At 39.4% G+C, this 25,364-nt stretch overlaps 2 protein-coding genes across 2 annotated transcripts; one reads left to right on the top strand and one right to left on the bottom strand.

Annotated features, from left to right (window-relative positions):
* Window positions 1-12,249: 12,249 nt before the first annotated feature.
* oxtrb (oxytocin receptor b) lies at window positions 12,250-20,337 on the top strand. The gene is made up of 3 exons (XM_054783607.1): window positions 12,250-12,374; window positions 12,449-13,367; window positions 18,109-20,337. Exons 2-3 carry the CDS (start codon window positions 12,485-12,487, stop codon window positions 18,363-18,365), a joined length of 1,140 nt encoding a protein of 379 aa, XP_054639582.1. The 5' UTR covers window positions 12,250-12,374; window positions 12,449-12,484; the 3' UTR covers window positions 18,366-20,337.
* cav4a (caveolin 4a) lies at window positions 20,100-25,359 on the bottom strand. The gene is made up of 3 exons (XM_054783611.1): window positions 23,049-25,359; window positions 21,620-21,807; window positions 20,100-20,696 (listed from the first exon to the last, which is right to left on the bottom strand). Exons 1-3 carry the CDS (start codon window positions 23,271-23,273, stop codon window positions 20,546-20,548), a joined length of 564 nt encoding a protein of 187 aa, XP_054639586.1. The 5' UTR covers window positions 23,274-25,359; the 3' UTR covers window positions 20,100-20,545.
* Window positions 25,360-25,364: the final 5 nt, after the last annotated feature.

Raw genomic sequence — 25,364 nt, forward strand, 5'->3', positions numbered from 1 at the left:
AATTTTTAGTTTTATTTATTTGTGAGGGTTTTTTTTTTACATTTTTTTATTTATTTTAAGTAATTTTTATTTTTTATTTTTAACTACATTTTTACACTTTTTTTAAGTCACTTTTATTTTTATTTATTTACTTTAGCTTTTATGTAATCATTGTTATTTTCAATTATTAGTATTATTTTTTTTTACAGTTTTCAGTCATCCATCCATCCATCCATTCGGTTTCTATGCCGCTTATCCCCACAAGGGTCGCGGGTATGCTGGAGCCTATCCCAGCTGACTTTGGGCGCTTTTAAGTCATTCGTATTTTTTTTTATTTAAGTTATTTTAGTGGCTTCATTTTTTTTCCATTTTTATTTAAGTCATTTTATTACTATTTATCTGCATTATTTTTTTACACTTTTATTTAAGTCATTTTTTTATTTTTATGTACTTTTGTTTTTATGCTTTTATTTTTATTTTTAAAAGATTTTTAAGTCATTTTTATTTCTTTTTATTATTTTTTTACACTTTCATTTTAGTCTTTTTTAAAATGTTTTTATTTTCTTTACTTTCATTTGTCATCTTTATTTTTATTTGTTTGCATAATTTATTGACACTTTTATTTAAGTACTTTTTAATTTGCATTTTTTCCTACCATTTTATTGAAGACGTTTTTTATTTATTTATTTGTATTATTTTTTTTACACATTTATTGAAGTCAATTTTACTTTCTTTTTATTTATTGTTGCCTTCCTATGTTTGTTTACATGTTGTACACTTTTAATGGAGTTATTCAAACCAAGCAAATGGATTACAAACGGCCATCTTTTGTAACATACTGTAATTACATTAGACGTGCTGCATTTTCATTCATTCATTTTTGACTGGCTGTATGCGACCCAGCACGAGTCCGCGACCCCCCAGTTGAGCACCGCTGCTCTAAAGCAATATTTGAGAGCGCTTTTAATCATGTTTTCACTGTCCGAGTGGAGGCAGCGGTCTGTGTTTTGACATCATGCTAGCATTATCTGCCGCTATGATTTCCCAGCGGAGTATGTGGCTGTGTTATGTAAATGGCCAGGAGGGCCGCCGCACACACGGAGATTGGATGTGGATCAAAACTCTTGTAAAAATCTCATGAGTAGCTCCAACAATTGTGCCCAGAGCGTCCTCGGCATCGTGGATTTCATGGCTATCAAGTGTCCCTGGATGAGACGCAGATGTGGGATCTCTCTCCCACATTTGGGATGCGATGTGTTACATGCCGAACACCGTGTGTGTCGTTTGTGCGCTCGCTGCTTTGCATACCGTAGACCGTATAAAGCCTGCTATGGTTGAACGTCAGCGCTATTAATGCGGTAGAATGGGAGCAGACAAGTGTTTCTCATCGCAAAAATCTGCCATGACTCCTCCAAAAAAGCCATTTAGGCGTCTTTGAAGGCTTTCTTTGCCTTGGTCACGGTGGAGAGCCGTGCCAAGACGTCGCAAATGATAATAATAACCATGAAAGTATGAAGAGCGGAATTAGAGCTAAACAATGCTAATCCCGTAGAACACAAGAAAGCTGAATATTTCACGTTTCCAAGCTTTCCAGCCGAAAACATGAACGACCAAGGTGCCCTGCCCGCGTGGCAACTCAAAGCGCTTTCTAACCCTTTCACTCACGTGGAGGAACGGGAATGCCTTCATAAAGCGACTCAAAGGAGGGGTTATGAAATGAGAAAAAAATATTCAGAGCCAGAGTAAGGCCACCGCAAACGAAAGGTAACATGCTAATGTTGCTAACTTACGATACGCTGACCAAAAAAAAAAAAAATCGGAGATTTTGAGAATAAAGTTGCCCGAGGCCAAAGGTCAAATAGGTCCCGCCTTTTCGTAGCTGTCGACAGAGTGTTAAATAATCGGAGATTTTGAGAAAAAAGTCATACATTTACGACAAAAAACTTGTAAATTCATGAGAAAACAATCCTACATTTCTAAGAAAAAAGTTGTGAATATACAAGAATAAAGTTGCAAATTTACAAGAAAAAAAGTCGTACATTCATGAGAAAAAACTCGTCAATTCATGACAAAAAAGTCACACATTTATAAGAAAAAAGTTGTGAATTTATGAGAATAAAGTCGTAAATTTACGAGAATAAAGTCGTAAATTTACGAGAATAAAGTCGTACATTTACGAGAAAAAACTTGTAAATTCATCAAAAAAAAGTCACACATTTCTAAGAAAAAGCTTGTGAATTTCCAACAATAAAGTTGTAAATGTACGAGAAAAAAAGACATTTGTGAGAAAAACTTGTAAATTCATGAGAAAAAGGTCACACATTCATAAGAAAAAGTTGTGAATTTACGAGAATAAAGTCAGAAATGCACGAGAAAGAAAGTCGTACATTTATGAGAAAATCTTGTAAATTCATGAGAAAAAAGTCACACGTTTATAAGAAAAAAGTTGTGAATTTACGAGAATAAAGTCATAAATTTCCAAGAAAAAAAGTCGTACATTTCCAAGAAAAAACTCGTAAATTAATGACAAAGAAGTCACACATTTATAAGAAAAAGTTGTGAATTTACGACAATAAATTCATAAATGCACAAGAAAAAAAGTCGTCCATTCATGAGAAAAAAGTCACACGTTTATAAGAAAAATGTTGTGAATTTACAAGAAAAAAAAGTCGTAATTTTCCGATAAAAAACTTGTATATTCATGAGAAAAAAGTCACACATTTATAAGAAAAAGTTGTGAATTTACGAGAATAAAGTCAGAAATGCACGAGAAAAAAAGTCGTACATTTATGAGAAAATCTTGTAAATTCATGAGAAAAAAGTCACACGTTTAGAAGAAAAAAGTTGTGAATTTACGAGAAAAAAAGTCGTAATTTTCCGAGAAAAAAAGTCGTATATTCATGAGAAAAAAGTCCTACATTTATAAGAAAAAGTTGTGAATATATCTATGTCTATCTAAATCTATGTCTATGAGTAGACGCTAGCAAACCAGCTAACTGTGTGAGCTGCTTGCTAACCGCCAATAAACAATAGAAGAAGAAGAAGAAGCTTGAGTCTTTGTTTCAAGGAGGAGGACGAGGAGGATGAGGAGGAGCAGGACGACAGCAGAAGCAAAATGTTTTAAGAAGGACACAAAAACGCTACAGCCGAACGGCGCCAGGACGAAGAGGCACGGTCAGAGGAGCGAATACGGTGAGTCACGTAATCATTCCTTGTGTCCAACCTCGTGGATTGATCATTAAAATTCAAACAAAATTTGGACTTTGAGAGTGTTTAAAGAAGGGAGAAATGTGAGGAAATGCTCATGCCTGGCTGAGAAAAGTGTAAAAAGTGTCTTATCAACAATGCGTTTTTTTTTATGATGTAAAAAAGTGAGGGCTTTTTTGTCCAACATGAACAAAATATAGTCATAAAGTAACTTAAATAGATCATTCAAATGTGAATGAATCAATGAATGTCATATAAAGGTCATGGGATAGATGATATTTAAAAAACTCATTGAATAATACAATTCTAAATAAACATCAAACATCTTCTCTGCAATGATTTCAGAAGACGTTTGGCAATTTGAATGTAAGCTGACATTGAAATAATGATTGCACATTTCAAGTAATTCATTTCTAGTTAAATATTCCATTTAATGGGCTTTATGTTGAGAAATATTACACAACGTTACCCACTAGAATATTAAAACACTCTGCAGATACTCTCTTACCCATTTCTTTGACATATAAAACATGAAGTTTTAACGTCACACAAGTGTAAAAAGAAGTGAACCAACAATGCAGTGTAATAATTGCACCGCTCTTTTCATGGGAATAAAAGAAGAGGATAAAAACGGATGACATTTGGGAGCGTTCTGCAATCTCGTCCTGCTGCGGCCGTCTTTAGCCGTCCGGCCTCGGGGTATTGTTTCCGCTTTTGATTGGTTTCGTCCTACCCCGAAACTGTGGAAAAACTGAGCATGTTTGTTTATTTGAAAGCACGAAGGCCAATATTTGGAAAAGACACCGTGAGACCCAGCACGGAGGCGACTGTGTGCAGTGGGGACGTTTGCAGCCAGGATGGCCGTGCTAGTGGTCTGGACTTGATCCACGTAATCATGTTTGATCACAACAAGACGTTTAGCCCACATTGCTTTGTCACATGGTCATGTTGAATTGCAGACAAAAAATAGAAACAAGAGGAAAATCCCTGCCAGATGTCACCTTGTACAGCACAAGCGTGGCTACGGACTGATGCAAATACTACAATACTGGATACCATTTATACTAGCTTTCCGACTCATGACTACATTGCTGTGCCCAGAGTGAACACTCCGTAGCACATTTAGCTACAACATGTCATAGCCAGGATCATTAATAATAATAATAATAATAATAATAATGAGGTAAGAAGGACTGGAACAAATGAGGATTTGACCAAGTGTACCTGTTGATTTGTCCTAATCAAATATCATGACATCACTACTACTACTATTACACAGTCCAGGCTTGTACTGGTGGATGGTGGCTCTGCATTCATTGAGTGCTTTTAATTTGATGTTGTTCCTGTCTTAGTTTGACACAATGCATAATGAATAAGATCAATAGGATCGCTGTCATGTACGTAAGTTTTGCCGATGTGTTGAAAATCTGACACGCTAGCGCACCGCTAATGTTAGCGCCGCTAATGCTATTCAGAGCCATTGTCGTCTTCAGTCATGCTAGGAGACGGAGCATGAGAGACAATCCTCTCGCGTTGTTTAAAACAAGCGGTTGCTAGTCTTGCATGTCTCACCAGTCAGGCTGCCGCCGATGCAACCGTGCCGTACCTGTCGCTTGCCAAACCGCATGTCCGATTGCATTGGTTTACCGTTCACAACCCTAACAAATGCATGTAATCCTGTCCTGGTATTTATCTTTCTTTCAGTAAAATACAGTAAAAAAGGGGCGTATTTCAGACGTAGTTGCCAACTGTGATTAATCTGATTAAAATCTGTAATCATTTGGCAGCCCTACAAAAAAGCCAAAGAAAAAAAGGTCATAGTTTATGTCATTCTGAGGATTGACTGTAAGAATGAGAATAATCGTCCAGGGGGGCCGATGGCGCTGATGCTCAGGTGAAAGACATCCGACAGGCCGACAGGCAGCAGAACAAAGAAAGACGGGAAGTCAAACAAACGCTCAGCACGTCAGTGAAGTTGAAAAAAATGCCAAAACAGGAAAAAACAAAAGTTGTCCGTCCGGACTGTTGAGTTTCTCCTTTGTGTGAAGTTGAGCAAACTTCCCCAAAAGTGATTTTCAACATGTTCTTTGGTGTCGCTTCAGCGCCATCAGCGCCTGCGGCCTGCTCGCAGTGCCGCATGGAACTTTCCAGCACTTCCTGACCTCGCTGCCTTTTCCTGACTCGTTCTTGGAAAATCCAATGTAACTTCCATCAAAGTTTGCCTGGGAATAATCGTACAGCTGCCAAGTGACACAAATACACACAAATACACATCAGACATATTTGGATTGCGTCCATACTGGTCCTCACGTCCCAACAGTGCACCGGTCTTCCAACGTCTTGACCCAGAATGACGCAGTAAGGCCGAGGTAGCTGAGGTCAAGACAGATTTTTAGGAATTATTGTCCATCCGCAACATTCATGAGACGAGGTTTTCATAATAAAATGATATCGTTGTCCAATAAAGCTGTTTATTCTTAAATAAATGAAATAACCATACATTTTTAAAACATCTAAAAATGACAATAATAAAATACTGATTTTACTATTATTTCATCTATTTATTTTAACATCAAAACCCCGTGATATCACAGCTGTTTACATTGAAATCATTCCTAAAATAACCATTTGGAAAAATCTGTTATTATTATTACTGTGTTGATTTATTTTATTTTTATATTCATATTATATCAAAGCTGTCAAATGGAGTTGTTTGTTTTTAAATTAATATATTTTAAAATACATTCTTAAAATAATAATAATTATAATTGATTTAAATATTTTCTTATTTTCCTACTATTTTATGGATTTATTTGAACATTAAAACCCTCTTATATCATGGCTGTTTACATTGAAATTATTCCTAAAATAATCACCTGTAGAAATCTGTTATTGTTGTATTGATTTATTTTATTTTTATACTCATATCATTGCTGTCAAATGAAGTTGTTTATTTTCAAATAAATATAATAATCTTACATTTTTAAATACATGTAAAAAAAATCAGAAAGTGATAATAATAATTAATTTACAATCAAATAAAATAATAATAATATAATAATAATAATAAATATAATAACCTTACATTTCTAAATAATTGTTCTACAAATCTCAAATTAATAACAATATTTCCTGAAAATGTGTTATTATTTTAAAATAAATGTATTTATTTTATTATTAAAACTATATTATTTCATTGCTGTTTTCATCGAAATAATCCCTCAAATAATCAGAGTAATTTCTAAATCTGTAAAAATGTCTGATTACCGTAATTTATTGTTGTTTTACCGTAGCTGCCCAGTGAAATACAATCACAGTATCTTCAGATTTAATGGGCTTGGTTTGTTAAACAATTTAACATTTTCAAATACATTTTTAATCAAAGAAAACCTTACAATAATAATAATGGTAAATCTTGAATAATTCCTAAAAATCCCCAGATTTTATTATTATTTTGTTGATTTATTTTATTATTATAGCCGTAGTATATCATGGCTGGCCAATGAAACACGATTACACTATTTTTACATTTAGTTAAAAAAACATTGAGAACAATAATTCTAAAGTATATTTCAAATTTAAAAAAAAGTAAAAAATCTAAAATGACCTTAATAGTTAAAAAATATTTGCTAAAGAGCTTTATTTTTATTATTATAGACATATTATATCATAACTGGCCAGTGAAACACAATTATATTATTTTTATATTTTGTTAAAAAAAATTTAGCTAAATAATTTTAAAATATATTTTAAATTTACTTTTTTTATCTAAAATGATCATAATACTTACAAAATATTTGCTAAAGATCTCATATTTATTTTATTATTATAGGCACATTTTATCATGACTGGCCAATGAAATGCAATTACAATATTTTTACATAAAAAAAAAACATTTAGAACAATCATTTAAAAATATATTTTAAATTAAAAAGTCTTTTTAAAAAATCTAAAATGATCATAATAAATAAAAAATATATCCGAAAAATATTTTTTTAATTGTATTATTATTTCTTTATTTATTACTATTATTTCAAGATGAAACAATTCCATAATGTATCTCCAAATGATGCGATTTGTTCATTTTAAATTAATTTTATATACATTTTATTAATTTTATATAAATAAATATTAGTATAATTGTTTCTATTTAAGAAAATGTGGACATTGGGCAGCAGCAATACCGTACATTTAAACTGTATACAAGGTCAAAGATCATATTGGTGAAGAATTTTAGATTTTGGTTTTATTCATTTCTAACCCATTTTCCTTTGGTGATCGGAGCACGGACACCCTCGGCTACGACTTTTCTTTTCGGGTCAGAGTCAGTCAGCATTGTTCATTAAACCTTTTTTTTCTTTTTAGAAAATGTAGAAATCCAAACGATGCAGCAAAATAATGCATAACAAGTGTGTTAGAATATAAAAATATTGAAATGAAATGGCTTTTATGTTCATGTTTTGCTAAATGTATCGCGTATAAACGTATACTATACGTCCATTTCAAGTCTTGGTCCGGCCATTTTAAACAAACTCTCGCCGTGGCTTGAAATAGTTGAACAGGAAAGGCCTGAAATACGTTATCATTCATGGAAAAGTTGTTTAAAGGCCGCATATGGGAAAATTTAAGGCGAGCGTCTGGGGTGAATGAGTTAAGAAAACATAACGCGCTCTTATTACGGATGCTTACTTTTCTGGCTGATTTGCTTATCATGTAACGCGCTGTCATCACATGACATGACAGATAGCGCTGTGCTATATTACACTGTTTTGCTCTGCTTGGTCTCCATTTTGGCTCTACTCTTTCATTTAAAAAGAAACAACAACACATCTCTTTTTAATGCACTGTGACTGCGACAAAATTAGAACTCCTAACAAGAAGTGCACCTGAGTTGGCACCTGCACGTGACTTTCCCTTGGAGATAAATAAAGTAGTGTATCCATCTACCTTTACACAAACCAAACATGAGCAACTTTTATCCAGCAATGAGGCGCACTTAAGGTTCTGACAGGAAAAGTGCACTTTTTTTGGAATGTTGCCCATCGTCCACAAACCTGATGTGAGGCATGAACGTTCGTGCGTTCTAAAGATATAAAAGCAGATAAAAAGAGGCAGCTGAGACTTCACGTAATCGGATGCAACTATTCCGCCAACAACGCTCCATTTACGTCATGTGACGCGGTAACCCAGCATGCAAACTCACCTTTCAGCACACATTGGTATTGCAGTGTACTGTATACCCCCCAATTACCGTAGAAAGTCAGTGTACAGCTTGTGCAGCAGCGTAAATTAACGACCCACTGAAAAGGAGTCAAAACACAACAAGTATTGTCTAAATACCTGGCAACAAAAGTGAGTAGCAAGACACCTGGTGTCCGGCATGGTGGAGCTAGTGTTGGTCCAGGGCTGCATGAGTGCTGCCGGCACAGGGGAGCTGTGGCTCATTGATGGAAGCATGAATCCCAACATGTACAGTCATCCCTCAACACGTCGCGCTTCGAATTTTGCGGCTTTTGAAAATATACTAATTAATAAATCACTGCTGCTTTGTGGTTGACTACAATTAGTATTACAATTAGTGCTATTATAACTTTTAAAAAAACACATTTTATGTATTTTTGGCCTTATTTAAGTATTTTCAAGCATAAAAATGGCTAAATATAAGGCATTCAGATGATGCAATTGTATGTAGTACTCCACACTGGTCACTAGGTGTCAGTAATGTTACATTGATGAGGCAATAGCCACTGCAAGAAGTACTCTCCCAATGCTAACGTGTGAATCGATATTATGTAGGCGTGTCACGAGATCTCGCGAGATTAAAACGTGATGATATTTCTGATTTAGACAAAATCTGTCCAGCGGGAAGAGGGCAGCCAGAAGCCAATCAGATTGTGAGCTGTGGCATCGTGATGCGAACGATAACACGCGTAATATGGATGTGGCAGTGCGTCGTGCAGGATCGGACGTAAACCTTGCAATCCTACCGGCGCTCTGTGTTCCCTGCTGTTTTTTTTCAACAAAGTTCAGCAGCTGTCAGCGTGTTAAAGGTCCAAACGGAAGCTGTTGTCATTTTACATTTGATCAAACTTACTTAAGATTTGTCAAGATCAACAGACGATCGCGGCATATGACTTCTGTCGGTATCAGTGTCGGACAATTCCACCCACAGGTGATCGGCAGTGGCGGCATTAAACCTTGATCGGAGCGTCCCGAATACACGGTCTGGTCCGGAATCGATTAGCTGCGATAAACGAGGGATTTCTCTTTGAGAACGGTGTCACCAGAGGAGACGATACACGCGTGTCCCGTGACACCCCCGGCGCTGACCGCATACGGTCCCTTGAGAAGACATTTAAAAAGGTTAGGAGTGAGGTGCGTGTGGTCATGTGACATGTCTAATGTAAGGCGAGTGCGCCATATTTGCTGCGATTGGCTCAGTAAATAAAAGTGCATTTATATTTTAGCCTCTTACATCGTATTTACTTTTTATAAGGGAATTAGATGAAATGTTTAGCTTTGGGGCTGCAGCTCTAATAGACATCAGATGGAGTATACATGACGCAATACTGTAGTGTATTGGACAATGCCATTTCCATGCACCCAGGGAAATAATGTAAACAATCCACGGCATGTTTGATTGAAGGACACACTGTCTGTTTTGTTTTGCACACAAGCTTTGTGCGAGTCACGCTAACATGACTCCACACCGCCACACACATGCTTCGGCTTAGTCTGCTGCGTCACACGCGTGGAGTGCAAGAGCCGCCAGACCTGCACGCAGCTCAGGAAGCACCAGTGCTTCTCCCGGCATTTCAGTTCTGATTCATTATGAAACTTGGTTTATATATCAAGTAGGGGTGTCACAAGATCTCGCGAGATTAAAACGTGACAAGATTTCTCATTCGGAAAAAAAATGGGCACTATGCCTGGGACGATAAGGGCTACAGAAATTAATCACACAGCGGATGAAAATGAAATGGATCATTTTGCCGGCCTCAATATATTGCCGTGTGCATGCGTGTCTGTTTGCCTCCAAACAGGCAGGGGGAGAGTTCACTCTGTGCATTGGTTTCAGCACCTTGCAATATGTTGTGCTATATTTTTGAATTGTGCTTTTCTGCCTCGTTCTCGTAGAACCAATCGTCTCGTCTCATGAACTGAGTGTCTCGTGACACCCTAATATCAAGTAGATGTATCAATGATCAAGTATCATATTTGTGCTGGCCTGGCCCACTACTTGTTGCTAGGCAGAATTCATGGAACACGTTTCTACATTTAAAGATATGGCTTTCATTATTTAAGCACAGTGTGTTAAATCTAAAACAGCCACGTGGTTGAAGGTGAAACTAACCAACATTCAATCAAAGTTAGAACATATTTGGAGTTTCGCCAACATCCATCCATCCATTTTCTATGCCGCTTATCTTAGTTGGGGTTGCGGGAGTATGCTAGAGCCTATCTCAGCTGACTACACGCCAGCCAATGGCAGGGCACATATAGACAAACTACCATTTACATTCACATTCATACCTATGGACAATTTAGAGTCGCCAACTAACCTAGCATGCACGTTTTTGGAATGCGGGGAGAACACGGGTGAGAACATGCAAACTCCACACAGAGATGCCCAAGCAGAGACTCGAACCCAGATCTTGTCGATCTCCTGACTGTGTGGCCAACATGCTAACCACTCAGCCAAGTTTCGCCAACATTTTCTGGAAAAATCTGCCTTAAAGGAAAAGTGAAAAGTTTTTGGGAATTTTGCCCATCATCCACAATCCTTATGTGAGACATGAACACACGTCTTTCTCTTTTCTCTGTTCTAAAGATATAAAAACAGAATGCACGTAATGTGACACATCTATTCCGCCCAGAAAGCCTTCTGAAAAAACCTCCAAAAAGCGCCAACAACGCTCCATTTAAATACTGTGACCTGCATATTAACCAAGCTACAGAGACATTGTTATTATTATTAACATTGTTACACCCAAGAACAACATTACTGGTGTAGTGACACCTCATCACACCACACCGGCTAGCTACTAGCCGGCTAGCGTATAGCTTCACCACACACTCGCTCACAATGCCTCAGGCCACTAGCGAAAGGTAACGCTACATATTGGAGCTGCCGCCACTGCTGCTGTGTTTTTGTTTTTGAGTTTGGAAATGTTTACGCTAGGTGTAGCGTTCCTTTCCATGTTGTTCTATGTTCTATGTGAAATCAATGCACCCAGGAAGGAAGTTCCGCTAATGCTTCATATGAGCAAAATACTGTAAGTATTCCATGTTATCATGAATGTAGCTGTTACTACATGCTCACAGCATGGATATAAAACCATAAAAACTTTTTTGGTGCTTTTTGGAGGTGTTTAATAGCGGGCTTTCTAGGCGGAATAGGTGCGTCCCATTACGTGCATTAATAAATTGCCTGTTTTTATCTGTTTTTATATCTTTGATATCTATGTGTGTTCATGTCTCACATAAGCACTGTGGATGATGATTGGCAAAATTCGCCCCCAAAAGAGAACATTTCCGTTAAAACTTACCAAAAAACTTTGAAGAGACGTGTTTGTTTTGCTTTTTCTTTGGCTTTTTGTGTTGACGCCAAAGAAAAATGTTGTCAGCGATGGCAACACATTAACACCTCTGTTGAGTTATCTCCTATAGTCGCCGTGCGCGTAGATTATAAAACCATTGGGGTTTCCAATTAGCGCAAACATTGCCATTTGCAGCCGTGGCTGTAGGCGACCTACTATATTTTTTTATTAACTTCACAAGATAGCAGTAGAAGCATTTGAAGTCGTGGTCAGCAGCAGCTTAATCAACCTCTGCATGTGCTTCACATTCCTCGTTGAGGTTTAGGTAGACAAACACCCAGGCTGCACGGTATTATTATTAGACAGTGGCTAACTTCTTTTTCCACTTGTGCGACCCTTGACACCAATTGAGTTTGTTTTTTGGGGAGGCGGGGGGTGAGTCACAAAGGAAATGCTTTCCAATGATGAGCACTGGTACTGGTCGGCGTGCAGTGGAAGCATGATGGATAGATGAAAGAGTGCAGCAGCGGTTTCCCACCGAGGAAGATAAGGGGAGGGGAGTTGCTGTGTCATAAAGCCCCTCAGTGAAGCAGCCTGGGCTCAGTCAGACATCGGACACGTGTGTGTGTGCGATCATCACCATTAAAGGTAAGCTTTTTTGTCAAATTGGACGTATTTAAGCCATCCTTTCATTCAATCTGTAACTTTTTGTTTCTCTGCAGTTTCTCCACATCCATGATGTGACCCCGTGACCCGCCATGGAGGACTTTTTACCTCGTCTCCACAACACGTCGTGGTCCAACTCCACAAACGCCACTCGTGTCAACCCTTTAAAACGCAACGACGAGGTGGCCAAGGTGGAGGTGGCCGTGCTGGTGCTGGTTCTCCTGCTGGCCCTCAGTGGCAACTTGTGCGTCCTGTGCGCCATCCGCACCGCTAAGCACCGCCAGTCTCGGATGCTCTACTTCATGAGGCACCTGAGCATCGCCGACTTGGTGGTGGCCGTCTTCCAGGTGCTCCCGCAGCTCATTTGGGACATCACGTTCAGGTTCTACGGGCCTGATGTGCTGTGCAGGCTGGTGAAATACGCCCAGGTGGTGGGCATGTTTGCGTCCACCTACATGCTGGTGCTGATGTCCGTAGACAGGTGCTTGGCCATATGTCAGCCACTCCGACCTGTGCGCACAAGCAGGGACCGCATGTGCGTGGGCACGTCCTGGCTGCTCAGTCTCATATTCAGCACGCCTCAGGTGTACATCTTCTCCCTGCAGGAGGTAGAGGACGGCGTGTACGACTGCTGGGGGGACTTTGTGCAGCCGTGGGGGGCCAAGGCGTACGTCACGTGGATGAGCCTCAGCATCTACATCCTCCCCGTGGGCGTCCTCAGCGTGAGCTACGGGTTGATTTGTGTGAAAATATGGCAGAATTTCAACCTCAAGACCAGGAGGGAGCACTTCCTGACTCTGGCACCTAAGGGTGCACGCCACCTGTGTCGGGTGAGCAGCGTTAGGCTCATCTCCAAAGCCAAGATCCGCACTGTCAAGATGACTTTTGTTGTGGTGCTGGCCTACATTGTGTGCTGGACACCCTTTTTCTTTGTCCAGATGTGGTCTGCGTGGGACCCGGCAGCTCCTAGAGAGGGTAAGACACCCGAAATGTGCTTTCAAGACCAGTTTAAACTAACACACTAAGCTGGAACTGTGCGGGGGAAAAAAATCGACACATTTTATTAGGAACGCATGCACACTCCCAAGAGTTGCATTCAAAATTGGAAAAATGTATTTAAAAAAAAATATTAAAATTCTGCCAGGCCACTAGCAGAATTATGATATCTGATAGAATTTAATGTTTTTATCCAACAGTATGTTTGTTATTGTGGTTCTACAGTAAGTTGTAGTGGTGAAAGAAAGGTAACCAAAATATTAGAAACAAACTGTACCAACATAAAAATATTTCACCTAAACACTGACTTGATGTTAACACTGTACTATTATTTATGCATATACTGTATATATAAATGTGCTAGATTTATCATGTCACATTCTTTTATCCTGGTTAAAAAAAAACAAGTAATAATCATGAAATGAATAAGTAGATAAATAATAACTTCTGAATTGGGCCGCATGTTGGTTAGCATGTTGCCTTGGTTCGAATCTCGGCTTGGGCAGGAGTTTGCATGTTCTCCCCGCGCGTGCATCCAACCATCCATTTTCTATGCTGGAGCCTATCCCAGCTGACTTCTAGCGAGAGGCGGGGTACACCCTGGACTGGTCGCCGGCCAATCGCAGGGCACATATAGACAAATCATTCAACATGCATGTTAGGTTAATTGGCGACTCTAAATAGTCCATAGGTATGAATGTGAGTGTGAATGGCTGTTTGTCTAAATGTGCCCTGTGATTGGCTGGCGGTGTACCCCGCCTGTCGCCCGAAGTCAGCTGCGAGAGGCTCCAACATACATATTTCATTATTTATTATTAGGGATGTCAAATGATAAAAAGATTGACTCAAATAAATCACAGTTTTCAAATGAATTAATCATGATTAATCATCATTTGCAACTATTTGTGAAATATGCCTTTTTTCACTGTATTTTACAAACAAAAAGATAAATGACAGGAGACAATGTTTTATATTGTATGTATTAACAGCTCCAAGTCACGCTAAAAGATGTATCTGAAAATCTAAAACACTGGTCTCTTTAATAGTAGCACAACATTTGAACCATGAGGGGTTCATTTTTGTTAAACTGAGTTGACTGTGTTGAGTGTAGATGTATTTTCTGGGATATCCGAGCATACTTGCAGCAAATGCATCAAATTGTACTTCCGCAGTAAGAGTTCTGCTACGTTTTTGTGATAGTTGGAGTGTCCCTGAATGCACCTCGCTGTAGTCTCGTGACAAAGAGGAAGTGTGGTTTCGAGGACGACTGGAGACGTGTTTGTGAGTTGGAGATGGTGTTGGAATTGTACTGCTGTTGATGTGTTCAGGTCAGAATAAAATGATTAAAGAGGGTCAGACTGCGTGTGGGGACGCCATTGAGCCATAACAGAGAGGTGTGTCTTGCCACGATGCGTACGCGCTAATGAAGCTAAACATTTTAACGTAATTAATTAAATGAATGAGTTCCTGCCTTTAACGCGCTATTTTTGACAGCCCCGATAATTCTATAAATGATAGTTTTTTTTAAATGATATTAAATTAAATTACATCTAAATAAATAAACAACAAACGTGCAGTTGCTGTTGTGGTAATATGGTTTGTACTATTATCATCATTATCTTTATGAAGGTCACAGCGATTGATGCACCCTTTGTGTCGACCGTGCAGGTGTACCTAATGCTGTGGCCGGATGAGAGGTTATTTGAATCATTTCCCCCGCTTGCATAAGATGAGACATTCTCGTCATTTTCCAAGTATTGTGTAACTTTCTTCCCAAGAGTGAAGGAGCGTTATCAGCGAACAAAGTCCTCCTGAGCCTCTGGGAGAGGAAATGTAGCCGCTCATCAAAGTGTGTTTACATGCTTCCAACAGGAACGCATCACTTGTTTGAATAAGGGCATTCTTGTCCTATAGCCGTGCATGGAGCGCTATCAAATTTGATAGGAATAATCACATTATAATATAATATAATATATGATATGACATGATCAGGGCTGTCAAATGATTACATTTTTAAATCAGATTAATCACGGTTTTCAAATTAATTTTTTCAAAATAATTAATCACACTATGTCAGAAATATGCCCATTTTTACTGTATGTTATTAAAAGAAAGATAAATGACAGGGCAGGATCATATATATTTGTATGTGCGGAAAATTAACTGGAAATTTAAATCAAGTTAAGAGATGGCACACGTGTCTGAAAATCTATTTACCTAAGACTCGTTTCTTTATTGGCAGAATATTTCAATCAGACTTTAACTGCGTTCTTAGCAATGGGGAGTTGCGTTCAAAGACAGCACGTCATTTAAGTTCAATTTACATGCTTTGAGTGAATTTTCTGGGATTTCTGAGCACACTTAAATTCAGCAAATTGATCTTCCGCATTAAGAGTTACAAAGTCAGCGATAGCGTTATCCACTTATTGTTTTCCCTCGCGTTTCTGTTTATTCAGACCACACATACGCGAATAATAATAAAGACATTGTTGTCACGTTCGGAGTGTCCCTGAATGCATCTTGCGGTCTGTCTCGTGACAATGAGGAAGTGTCGATGGAATGCGGAATGGACTCCAGACGTGCCTGTTTGGAGTTGGAGTTCCATATATGATAGATACATACATATGTGATGGTAGAATCTCACCGCTGTTGATGTGTTCAGGTAAGAATAAAGTTAAAAAACAGCGTCAGAGGCTGTGTGACTCTGTGGGGAGCTACAGTACACTGTGCCGCCGTCTGTCGTCACAACAGAGAGCTGGGGCTTGCCATTAATCATATGCCTTAATTGCGTTACGTAATTATATAAATTAGTTACGGCCGTTGTGACAGCCCTAGATATGATATAACACAGTAATATACTGTAATATAATGCTCTCACAGCCATTATTTCCAATCATATATTTGTTACTAAGCAGGATTTTAGTGCAGAAGGACTTTACTTCATTATTTGGACGTTATCCTTCATTTCTGAGTGCGCTCTACTGAGTTCAAACCCTATTTTGTAGAGGCCATGTATGGCAGTTGACTTGAATGAGCTCAACAGAGCCTGAATTCCAAATGGGACTTAGTGCACTCATGCAATGTTTGCTTAAACTTCTCGTCTTTGATATACTTGTAGTGCACGCTCCTAATGGAATAAATGATGGCGGTGTCATCGTAATCCTCCGTTTGGATCTCAACTGGACCTCCTCTTCATTCTTACGAGCCGGGCTCTCTAAAGAGGCATGAAATTGAGTCAGGAGTGTTTCATTTGTGGCATGATAAGAATGTAAACGTGAAGACTTCGGTGTCATTTGAGGGTATTTGCCTGCTGGAGAACGGCGCCATCAAAAGCATTTTCCGCTTCACGTGAGACTGACAGCTTGATGTTTGCACGAAATGAAGTGAAGGCACTTGAGGATGTCAAAGCACCGTCGTCGACACGAGAGGTCAGCACCTTCAGGAGGAGAAAAAGAAAAAAGAATGCGCTTTAAATTCTTTGCACCCCATTAGGATCAAAAAGCAGTGGAAATCTTCTCTTTCCCAGCGTCCCCGTGGTATACTCCCCCGCGGCGTTCTGTGCCTCCCGCAACTGGAATTGTAATCAATTCCATAAATAACAAAACAATTTTTTTCCACGCAGGACATTGAAGTTTACTAAGCGCTTTTGTCATATTTCTTTGGATAGGAATATGTCCGTCAAGCTTCGTGGTGGCTTACTCACAAGAGCAGATGTTTCTGAGCTTTAACAAAGATTTGGAACAACAGAACATCTGCGCCTCATCTCTGCGGCACTTTCCATGTCAGCTTTCAACTCGGAAAAATAACCTCTGTTAGCGCGTTAAATACGCAACGAAGCAAACCGTGGACTTCCATTTAGGGTTTACGCTTCAAGGCGACTTGATAGGGGTCGGGTTTATTTCATCACCGCGGTGGGGGGGGTTCATTTGGCCTTAAGATGTGGGTTTCAGGCTGTCAAATTACGGAAGGGTTGCGGTTTTAAATGAGGGTTACAGTTTCAAATGAAGGTTTCAAATTAGGGTTCGGGTTTCATTAAAGGGTTAGGGTTTTAAATTAGGGTTTCCCTTTAGGGTTTCAGATTAGGGTTTTACATGAAGGTCTCAAACTGGGGTTTCAAATTAGGGTTAGGGTTTCCATTTAGGGTTAGTGTTTTAAATTAGGGTTTCCAGTTGGGGTTCCAAATTAGGGTTAGGGTTTCCATTTAGGGTTTCAGATTAGCGTTAGGGTTTCCAGTTAGGGTTTGCAGATGGGGTTTCATTAAAGGGTTAGGGTTTTAAATTAGGGTTGCCATTTAGGGTTTCAGATTAGTGTTAGGGTTAGGATTTTAAATTAAGGTCTCAAGATGGGGTTTCAAATTAGCATTAGGGTTTCCAGTTAGGGTTTGCAGCTGGGGTTTCAATAAAGGGTTAGGGTTTCCAGTACGATTTCACATTAGGGTTTCCATTTAGGGTTTTAGATTAGGGTTAGAGTTTTAAAGAAAGGTCTCAAGGCTTGGGTTTCAAATTAGGGTTAGGGTTTCCATTTAGGGTTTCAACTTTAGGGTTGGGGTTTGCAGTTAAAGTTTGAAATTAGGATCAGGGTTTCAGTTCAGGATTAGTGTTTAATGATGGGTTTAAATAATGAGTTCACTTTATTATGAAGCACTTTGGGTACAGTGTAAAAAGGTGCTCTACAGTATAGAATCCATCATCAGCATTATTATTCTTGTATTTCTGGACAGACACGGCCTTCATCATCGCCATGTTGCTGGCCAGTTTGAACAGCTGCTGCAACCCTTGGATCTACATGTTCTTTGCTGGCCACTTGTTCCAGGGGGTGCTGCACAGCTTCTTCTGCTGCTGCTCCCAAACACGCTACCTGTCTGAATCCTCCTGCAGCCGCCATCACAACAAGGCCTCCTCCAACTGCGCCATGGAGAAGGCCAGCAGCCAGAGGAGCCTGTCACACACGTCCAGCACACACACTGAGACAAAATAACAACATATTCTCTCATCATTCAGTTTCAGTTACAACTGGATGAAGCAATTTCAGCACAAATTGTGTGGGAGCTCTGAGAAGCTGCAGTGAGATGTTGCAATGTCATAGAGATGTGTTGAAATGGATTCAGCGACTTGAGTATCCAACCAGAAACCATTAGCTTGGGAGATGACCACTCGATGACCTGAGCCACGCTAAAATGAATTACCACCAATAGGGGCCGACATTCTAATTGTCCATTCATTTTCAATGGGAAAGATGCCACAGAAAATACTGAATTATGGAAAATGTGGGAATTTGTGGAAAAGTCCTGATGGATAGCCTCCATGGCCTGGATGAGCTGAGCATGATTGTTGAAATGTATGAATATGTTGAACGATCACACCAAGATCGAACCAGCAAACTTCGGGTTGGGAAAGACAACTGAAATCTTACAGAAATGGAAAATGTAAAATCATCTGTGAGCGTATAGTAACAGGTACATTCATGACAACACGTTATACAGTGTTTTGCGTTAGCGCAACTTCCTTCAATATGTAGCAATATGTAGTGTGGCGAAGCTAGTCGCTAGCCGGCTAGTAGCTAGCTGGTGTGGTGTGGCGAGGTGTCACTATGCCAGTAACGTAGTTCTTGGGCGTAACAATGTTAACAACAATAATAATAACAACGTTGCTGTAGCTTGGTTAATATTCAGGTCACATTATGTAAATGGAGCATTGTTGGTGCTTTTTGGAGGTTTTTTCAGAAGACTTTATGGACGGAATAGGCGTGTCCCATTACGTGCGTTAATGAGCTGCCTCTTTTTATCTCTTTTTATATCTTTAGAACGCACAGAAAAGAGAAAGACGTGTGTTCATGTCTCACATAAGGATGGGCAAAATGTTTTAAAAAGTGCACTTTTCCTTTCAATCAGGAGTGTCCAATGTGCGTCAGGGAGGCCAGTTACAGCCCACGACTGCTTTTTTATTGGCCCTCAGCACATTTTCAAAATACGATTAAGCAATAAAACATTTTAAAAACAACAGCAAAAATAGAACAAAAAATGTGATTTTACAATAATTTACAGAATAATGACAAAATATTAAGGGAGTAAAGCCATTATTTTAACAGAAAAAAATAGCATAAAGTTGAAATATTATAGGAAAAAAGCTGTAATATAAAAAACAAAGCAAACAAAGAATGAAGTTGAAATTTTAGGAAAATTAGGTTGGGTGAATGCGATGTTATGATAATAAAGTAAAAAATATTATGAGAATAAGCCATACTAGTATGAGGAAAAAAAATGTAAAAGAAGAACGTTGAAATATTTGTAAAAAAATTGTAAAAAAATACAAATAAAAAAACAGCCAAAAAGTAACGTAAGAAACAGTTCATAATAATAATACGCTTTGTCACTGATAAAATAAATACATATTTTATATGTGTAAATATAAATATATATATACATTAAATATTTTGTTTGGGTTGGTTTAAAAAAACAAAGTAAAACCGGCCCCCGCATCTTCTGATTTTTTAGTATGCGGCCCTTAGTCGAAATCAATCAACTGTCAACACTGTGTAAGGCTGCCCCCTGGTGGCCACATGGCGCGCTAGCAGACAGTTTGAACAGCTCCTGCTGTGTCCGTGGTGTTCTATGTGATTGACGCTTGAATGAAAAGACAGGGAGGCAACTTTTGGAGAACATGAGCATTTTAAATGAGTTGTAATATGTCATATAACCTTGTCAGTTATCAAAAAACACAATTTAAAGGAGCTGTATTGTCGCGTGAACGGCTTTAACGCATCTGACATGTACAAATGTGATTATTATTGCTGTTTCCTATTATTTTGTCACAGTATATTATTTGTTACAGTATAACACACAGTCCTGTGAGACAATAGAAATAGTTTTATTCACAAACAGCTGAGAAGTGTCCCTAATAATTTGGCCCATTCCCTGGAGCAAAGCATTAAAAAAAACAATCCTCCTCAATAATTGTTATTTTTTAAATAATTTTGCCAAAATGTTTCCATGTGAAATTATGAAGCATTAAAATGATGACGTGTCCTGTCATCAATAGCACACGTGGAGCAAAGCAGCAGTAAACATTAGGAACATCCTGGTAATTCAAGCATAAGGCTTCGTCCGCCACGGGTGGGCGTGTCCACTTCACAAGCCAAATGAACACACACAAAAAAAGTCATTCCTCAGCCAGATGAACGCTGAAGCCCCCACAGCATCGTCCTGCGCTGGTCAGCAGGGGGCGCACGATGACGTCCAGCACCACGTTCCACAGGCTCCGCAGCCAGCGAGTTCCGATAAGAATGCCCTGGATGCACGGGCCTATCATCCTGCACTCAAAAGGTAAGAGTGGAATTAGTCCACGCTCCTGTTGTCGTAGCTTGCACTTGATAAAAATCCTGTTAATAAGTCTGTAAATAATAATGGTAGTAATAAATGATAAATACACAATCAACATCAAGCAGTTGAAATAAACGCACAGTTTGCACACAATAGCTCCACATACACCATGAAATACCTAGCAACAAAAACTACATAAAACACCTGCTGTGTATACAAAAGCTATATTAAATACCTATTTTATACAACTACATGCAAACATGGGTCATATACAGACTAAATGAGTGTTATCATCGTTACGATTAGGGCTTTCACTTAGGAGGTTGGGGTGTTTCCAGCAAGGGTTGGTGGTTCCTGTTAGGGTTCCAAATTAGGGTTAGGGTTTCCAGTCAGGATGTCCATTGTAGCGTTGCAAAGTACAGCTTTCCAAAAAGACTTCCGAATCAGTTTCAGAGTATCAAATTAAGGTTTCTACCGTGGGTTTCAAATTAGGGTTGGGGTTTTCAGTAAGGTTTAGGATTTGAAATGAGGGTTTCAAATTAGGATTAAGGTTTCCAGTTAGCATTGGGATTTTAAATTAGAGCTTCAAGTTATACTGAAGGCGGATTTTTGGGGGCCAGCTGGCTCTGATAATGATAATGATAATGAAGAAGAATGAACTAAATTAATATGAATAAATGTAAAATGTTGACTTTACAATTACACACAGAACAATCATCATCTTCATATTTTGCACTGAACTTCCAGAATCCTCATTGATTCAAATACAAAGAAATAAATACTGGACTGTGTCTAATATTAGTCCAGTGGACGGGACGCATGCGGTGTGGAAACGGGCATGCCAGTTGTCATCAAAGGGTGTAATTGTGAACATGAAAAGCAGGACGTGGATGTGTGTTCCGATCTATCCTACCAGATGTGGATGCAGCTGAGGACGGCAAAGAGGATCCCAGAGAGGAGAGACATGGGAATGGCCAGGAGCACCGTGACCATCCTGTAGATCCACACTCTGCTCACTTCGAACAGGGCGTGGCTCCAAATCCACACTCGGTCGCCGCTGCGCACTGACGCTGGCTCTGCGATGACATCCTCAAACGTCACCTGCATGGAAAAAAAAATATCCAAATATATTCAATAGTCTCCTCCATCATGAATGAATGAGCGCCACAAACTCTGCCTAGCAACAAGTTGCATGATGGGGGATTTGAAGAGTAAATTGTCTTGTATAAATGAACAAAGACTACTTGCACTGGGGAAACGTCTCTTATTCCGTTCATACGTTTTCCTAATGAATGCAGAGCAGTGTGGAAGCCCGTTTCCACCACTGAAGGAAGAAAACATTTTCCAATGATAAATCATCATTATGAGATTAAAAAAGCAAAATCATTCGATAAAAAGTCAAGGGTCAGAGATAAAAACTCAAAATTATGAGACAAAAAGTCGAAATTACAAGGTAAAAATGCAAAATTATGCGATAAAAACTCTAAATTGTGAGATAAAATGAATATGTATGAAATACAAACTGCTCGTGTGCTGCCTTCTTCGCTGAAGCCTTCGTCACATGGCACTCTCACATGCGCAATCTCATAACCTCATAATTTCAATTTTTTTATCTCATAATTCTAACTTTTTACCCCATAATTTGGACTTTTATCTCAGCATTTCGACTTTTTTTAATCTCCTAATTTCAAGTTTTTATCTGATAATTTTGACTTTTTTCTCATAATTACGACTTTATCTCATAATTACGGAGTTTCTTATCTCATAATTTTGACTTTTTTATCTCACAATTATGACTTTTTATCTCGCAATTTGGAGTTTTATTTCATCATTTTGACTTTTTCTTAAAAGTCATAATTACGACTTTTTACCTCATAATTTGGCCTTTTTATTTCATAATTATGACTATCTGATAGTTTTGACTTTTTTCTCTCATAATTATGACTGTTTACCTAGTAATTTGGACTTTTATCTCATAATTTGGACTTTTTTATCTCATAATTTCATCTTTTTTTGTCATAATTATGACTTTATCTCATAATTTTGACTTTTTCCTCGTAATTATGACTTTGACCTACAAATTTGGACTTTTATCTTATAATTTTGATTTATGTCATAATTTCGACTTTGTATGTCATGGTGACGACTTAGCATTGGGATACTTTTGTCTTTCAGTGGCGTAAACGGGCTTCCATCGAGTGACAGACAGACGCCAGTGTGTGTGACCGGCCTTGTCAGTGACGTGACCAAAGAGAATCTAAACAATTCTGTTTTTTTTCTTCCATATATCAACTTAACTTTAAAGGCAATTTAGCGGCGTTAGCACGTCAGCGCCACGCTACCTTTAGGCAGTCGTTGATCCCTCGAGGGTCTCTGACGTCAAGCAGAGGTTTGGTATCGCTGATATCCACCAAAGAAGACGTATGAATGTTTTCCTCTTCGTCCTGCGGGTCAGGGGGGGGCCTCCATGGCGTCTGCTCGCCGTCATCCAGCTCCTCAGGGTCACTGGAACCCCCCAGGTCAATCTCCACTTCCTCCGAATCTCCTCCCTTCCTCGGGCCGTCCATTTAAGCAGGTGAGGCAAACACAGTCCAGACTGCAGAGACTCCTGTTGAGGCCCGCGGCCCCCCTTAGCCGTGTGCGGGGGGGGGGGTTATATTAGGAAGGCTATGCTGCCCAGGATGGTATTTGCAGATGGGCTCAGATCACTTTCCTGTGCTGTGAGGGATATAAATACTGCCAGCACAAACACACACACTGGAACAGTTGATCATATGAAGTGACTAAAGTGGGAGTGCCTCACAGATCATTCACGAATAGAATGTAGAGCTGAAGTCTTAGATTTACATTCAAATCCAAATAACTTGCTTGGTAAGAATAAAGTGCAACATTTTCCATACATGACTCAAAGGCCACAGCATCAACGACACGGTCTAATCAGATACAACACTACAACACGTCACAGTACCGCCCCCTTCTGGAGATGGCGTTTCACACGCAAACTACGGAAGGAGTACCGCTTGTAGTGCGCAGGCGCCACCTAGTGGTACTCAGGAACACCAGTGATGGTAAGCGGAGGTAGCACACAAACGCCGGTACTACTATGCAAAATATAAAGTGTCTAGCATTTAACTCTGCAGGACCTGGCCCCCCCAACCCAAAAATGACAGAAAAAGGCACTTTTCAGATGATTTTTGGCAAGATTCCCAGATTTCAGATCTGGACCTTGCCTCAAATCAACTCACCTTTCCCCTTCCCGCCCAAGATCACACGCTCGATAAAACGAACGATTCACTGGCTGAGTCCAGGAGCTCCACTGACTAACAGGTACTAGACGAAGACTAAAGTTTCACTGACTCACGTTTTGATAAAGACTCTCATTAACTGATTCGCAGTTGCTCGACAAACACTTGAGTTTCACTGACTCAGAAGTTGATGAAGACTTGAGTTTCACTGACTCACAGTCGCTCAAAGAAGACTCGAGTTCCACGGACTCACGGATCATCAACAAAGACTCAAGTTTCACTGACTCACAAGTGTTTGACAAATATCAAGTTTCACTCAGTCACGGATGCTCGAGAAAGACTCGAGTTTCACTGACTCAAGGGTTGACCAGGACTCGAGTTTCGCTGACTCCCGAGTTGACAAAGACTCACTGATTCACAGATGTTCAATGAAGTCTAGAGTTCACACAAACTCACAGATGCTCAATGACAACTTGGGTCACGAGTGAATCACAAATCGTGTTCTATAAATAAACTTGCCTTGCATTGCTTGACAAAGACTCGAGTTTCACTGACTCACAGGTTAACAAAGACTCAAGTTTCATTGACGCACAGGTACTCGACGAAGCCTCATGTTTCACTGAAGTCTTGAGTTTCACAAACTCACAGATACTCAGTGAAGATCAACTTTCACTAAGTCACGTGTGCTTGACAAAGACTCAAGTTTCACACTCACAGATACTCAATGACGACTCGAGTTTCACTGACTCACAGGTGCTCAGCGATGATTGAGTTTCACTGATTCACGAGTGCTTGCTAAAGACTCCAGTTTCGCTGCCTCACGGGTTGACGAAGACTCGTGCTTCACAAAGTCACAGGTGCTTGACGAAGACTTGAGTTTGACATGAATCCCCGGTTGACCCCGAGTTTCACTAACCCACGTGTAGTCAACAAAGACTCAAGTTCCACTGACTCACGAGTTGACGAAGACTAGAATTTCCGACTCACACGTACTTGAAGAAGAATCGATTTTCACAAATTCATGGGTACTCAACAAAGACTCAAAATTTCACTGACTCATGGGTGCTAAACAAAGACTCGAGTTCCACTGACTCACGGGTTGATGAAGACTTGAATTTCACAAAGTCGCAGGTGCTTGACGAAGACTTTTGAGTTCCACTGACTCACGGGTTGACGAGAACCCGAGTTTCACTAACCCACAGGTAGTCAACAAAGACTCAGGTTCCACTGGCTCACGAGTTGACGAAGACTAGAATTTCCCTGAATCACATGTACTTGACGAAGAATCGAGTTCCGCTGACTCATGGGCCGATGAAGACTTGAGTTTCACTGACTCACAGGCACTTGACAAAGAATGGAGTTTCATGAATTCACGGGTACTCGACAAGGACTCGAATTCCAGCTGTTGGTACA

This window comes from Dunckerocampus dactyliophorus, chromosome 8 (genome assembly GCF_027744805.1).
Source record: "Dunckerocampus dactyliophorus isolate RoL2022-P2 chromosome 8, RoL_Ddac_1.1, whole genome shotgun sequence".
NCBI classification, from domain to species: Eukaryota; Metazoa; Chordata; class Actinopteri; order Syngnathiformes; family Syngnathidae; genus Dunckerocampus; species Dunckerocampus dactyliophorus.

Coding starts and splice junctions, on each gene's coding strand:
- oxtrb (XM_054783607.1), top strand. CDS start 12,485: ATGGAGGACTTTTTACCTCGTCTCCACAACACGTCGTGGTCCAACTCC. Junction 13,368..18,108: donor CCCGGCAGCTCCTAGAGAGG/GTAAGACACCCG, acceptor ATTTCTGGACAG/ACACGGCCTTCATCATCGCC.
- cav4a (XM_054783611.1), bottom strand. CDS start 23,273: ATGGACGGCCCGAGGAAGGGAGGAGATTCGGAGGAAGTGGAGATTGAC. Junction 21,808..23,048: donor GGATCAACGACTGCCTAAAG/GTAGCGTGGCGC, acceptor TTTTCCATGCAG/GTGACGTTTGAGGATGTCAT. Junction 20,697..21,619: donor CTCAGCTGCATCCACATCTG/GTAGGATAGATC, acceptor TTTTGAGTGCAG/GATGATAGGCCCGTGCATCC.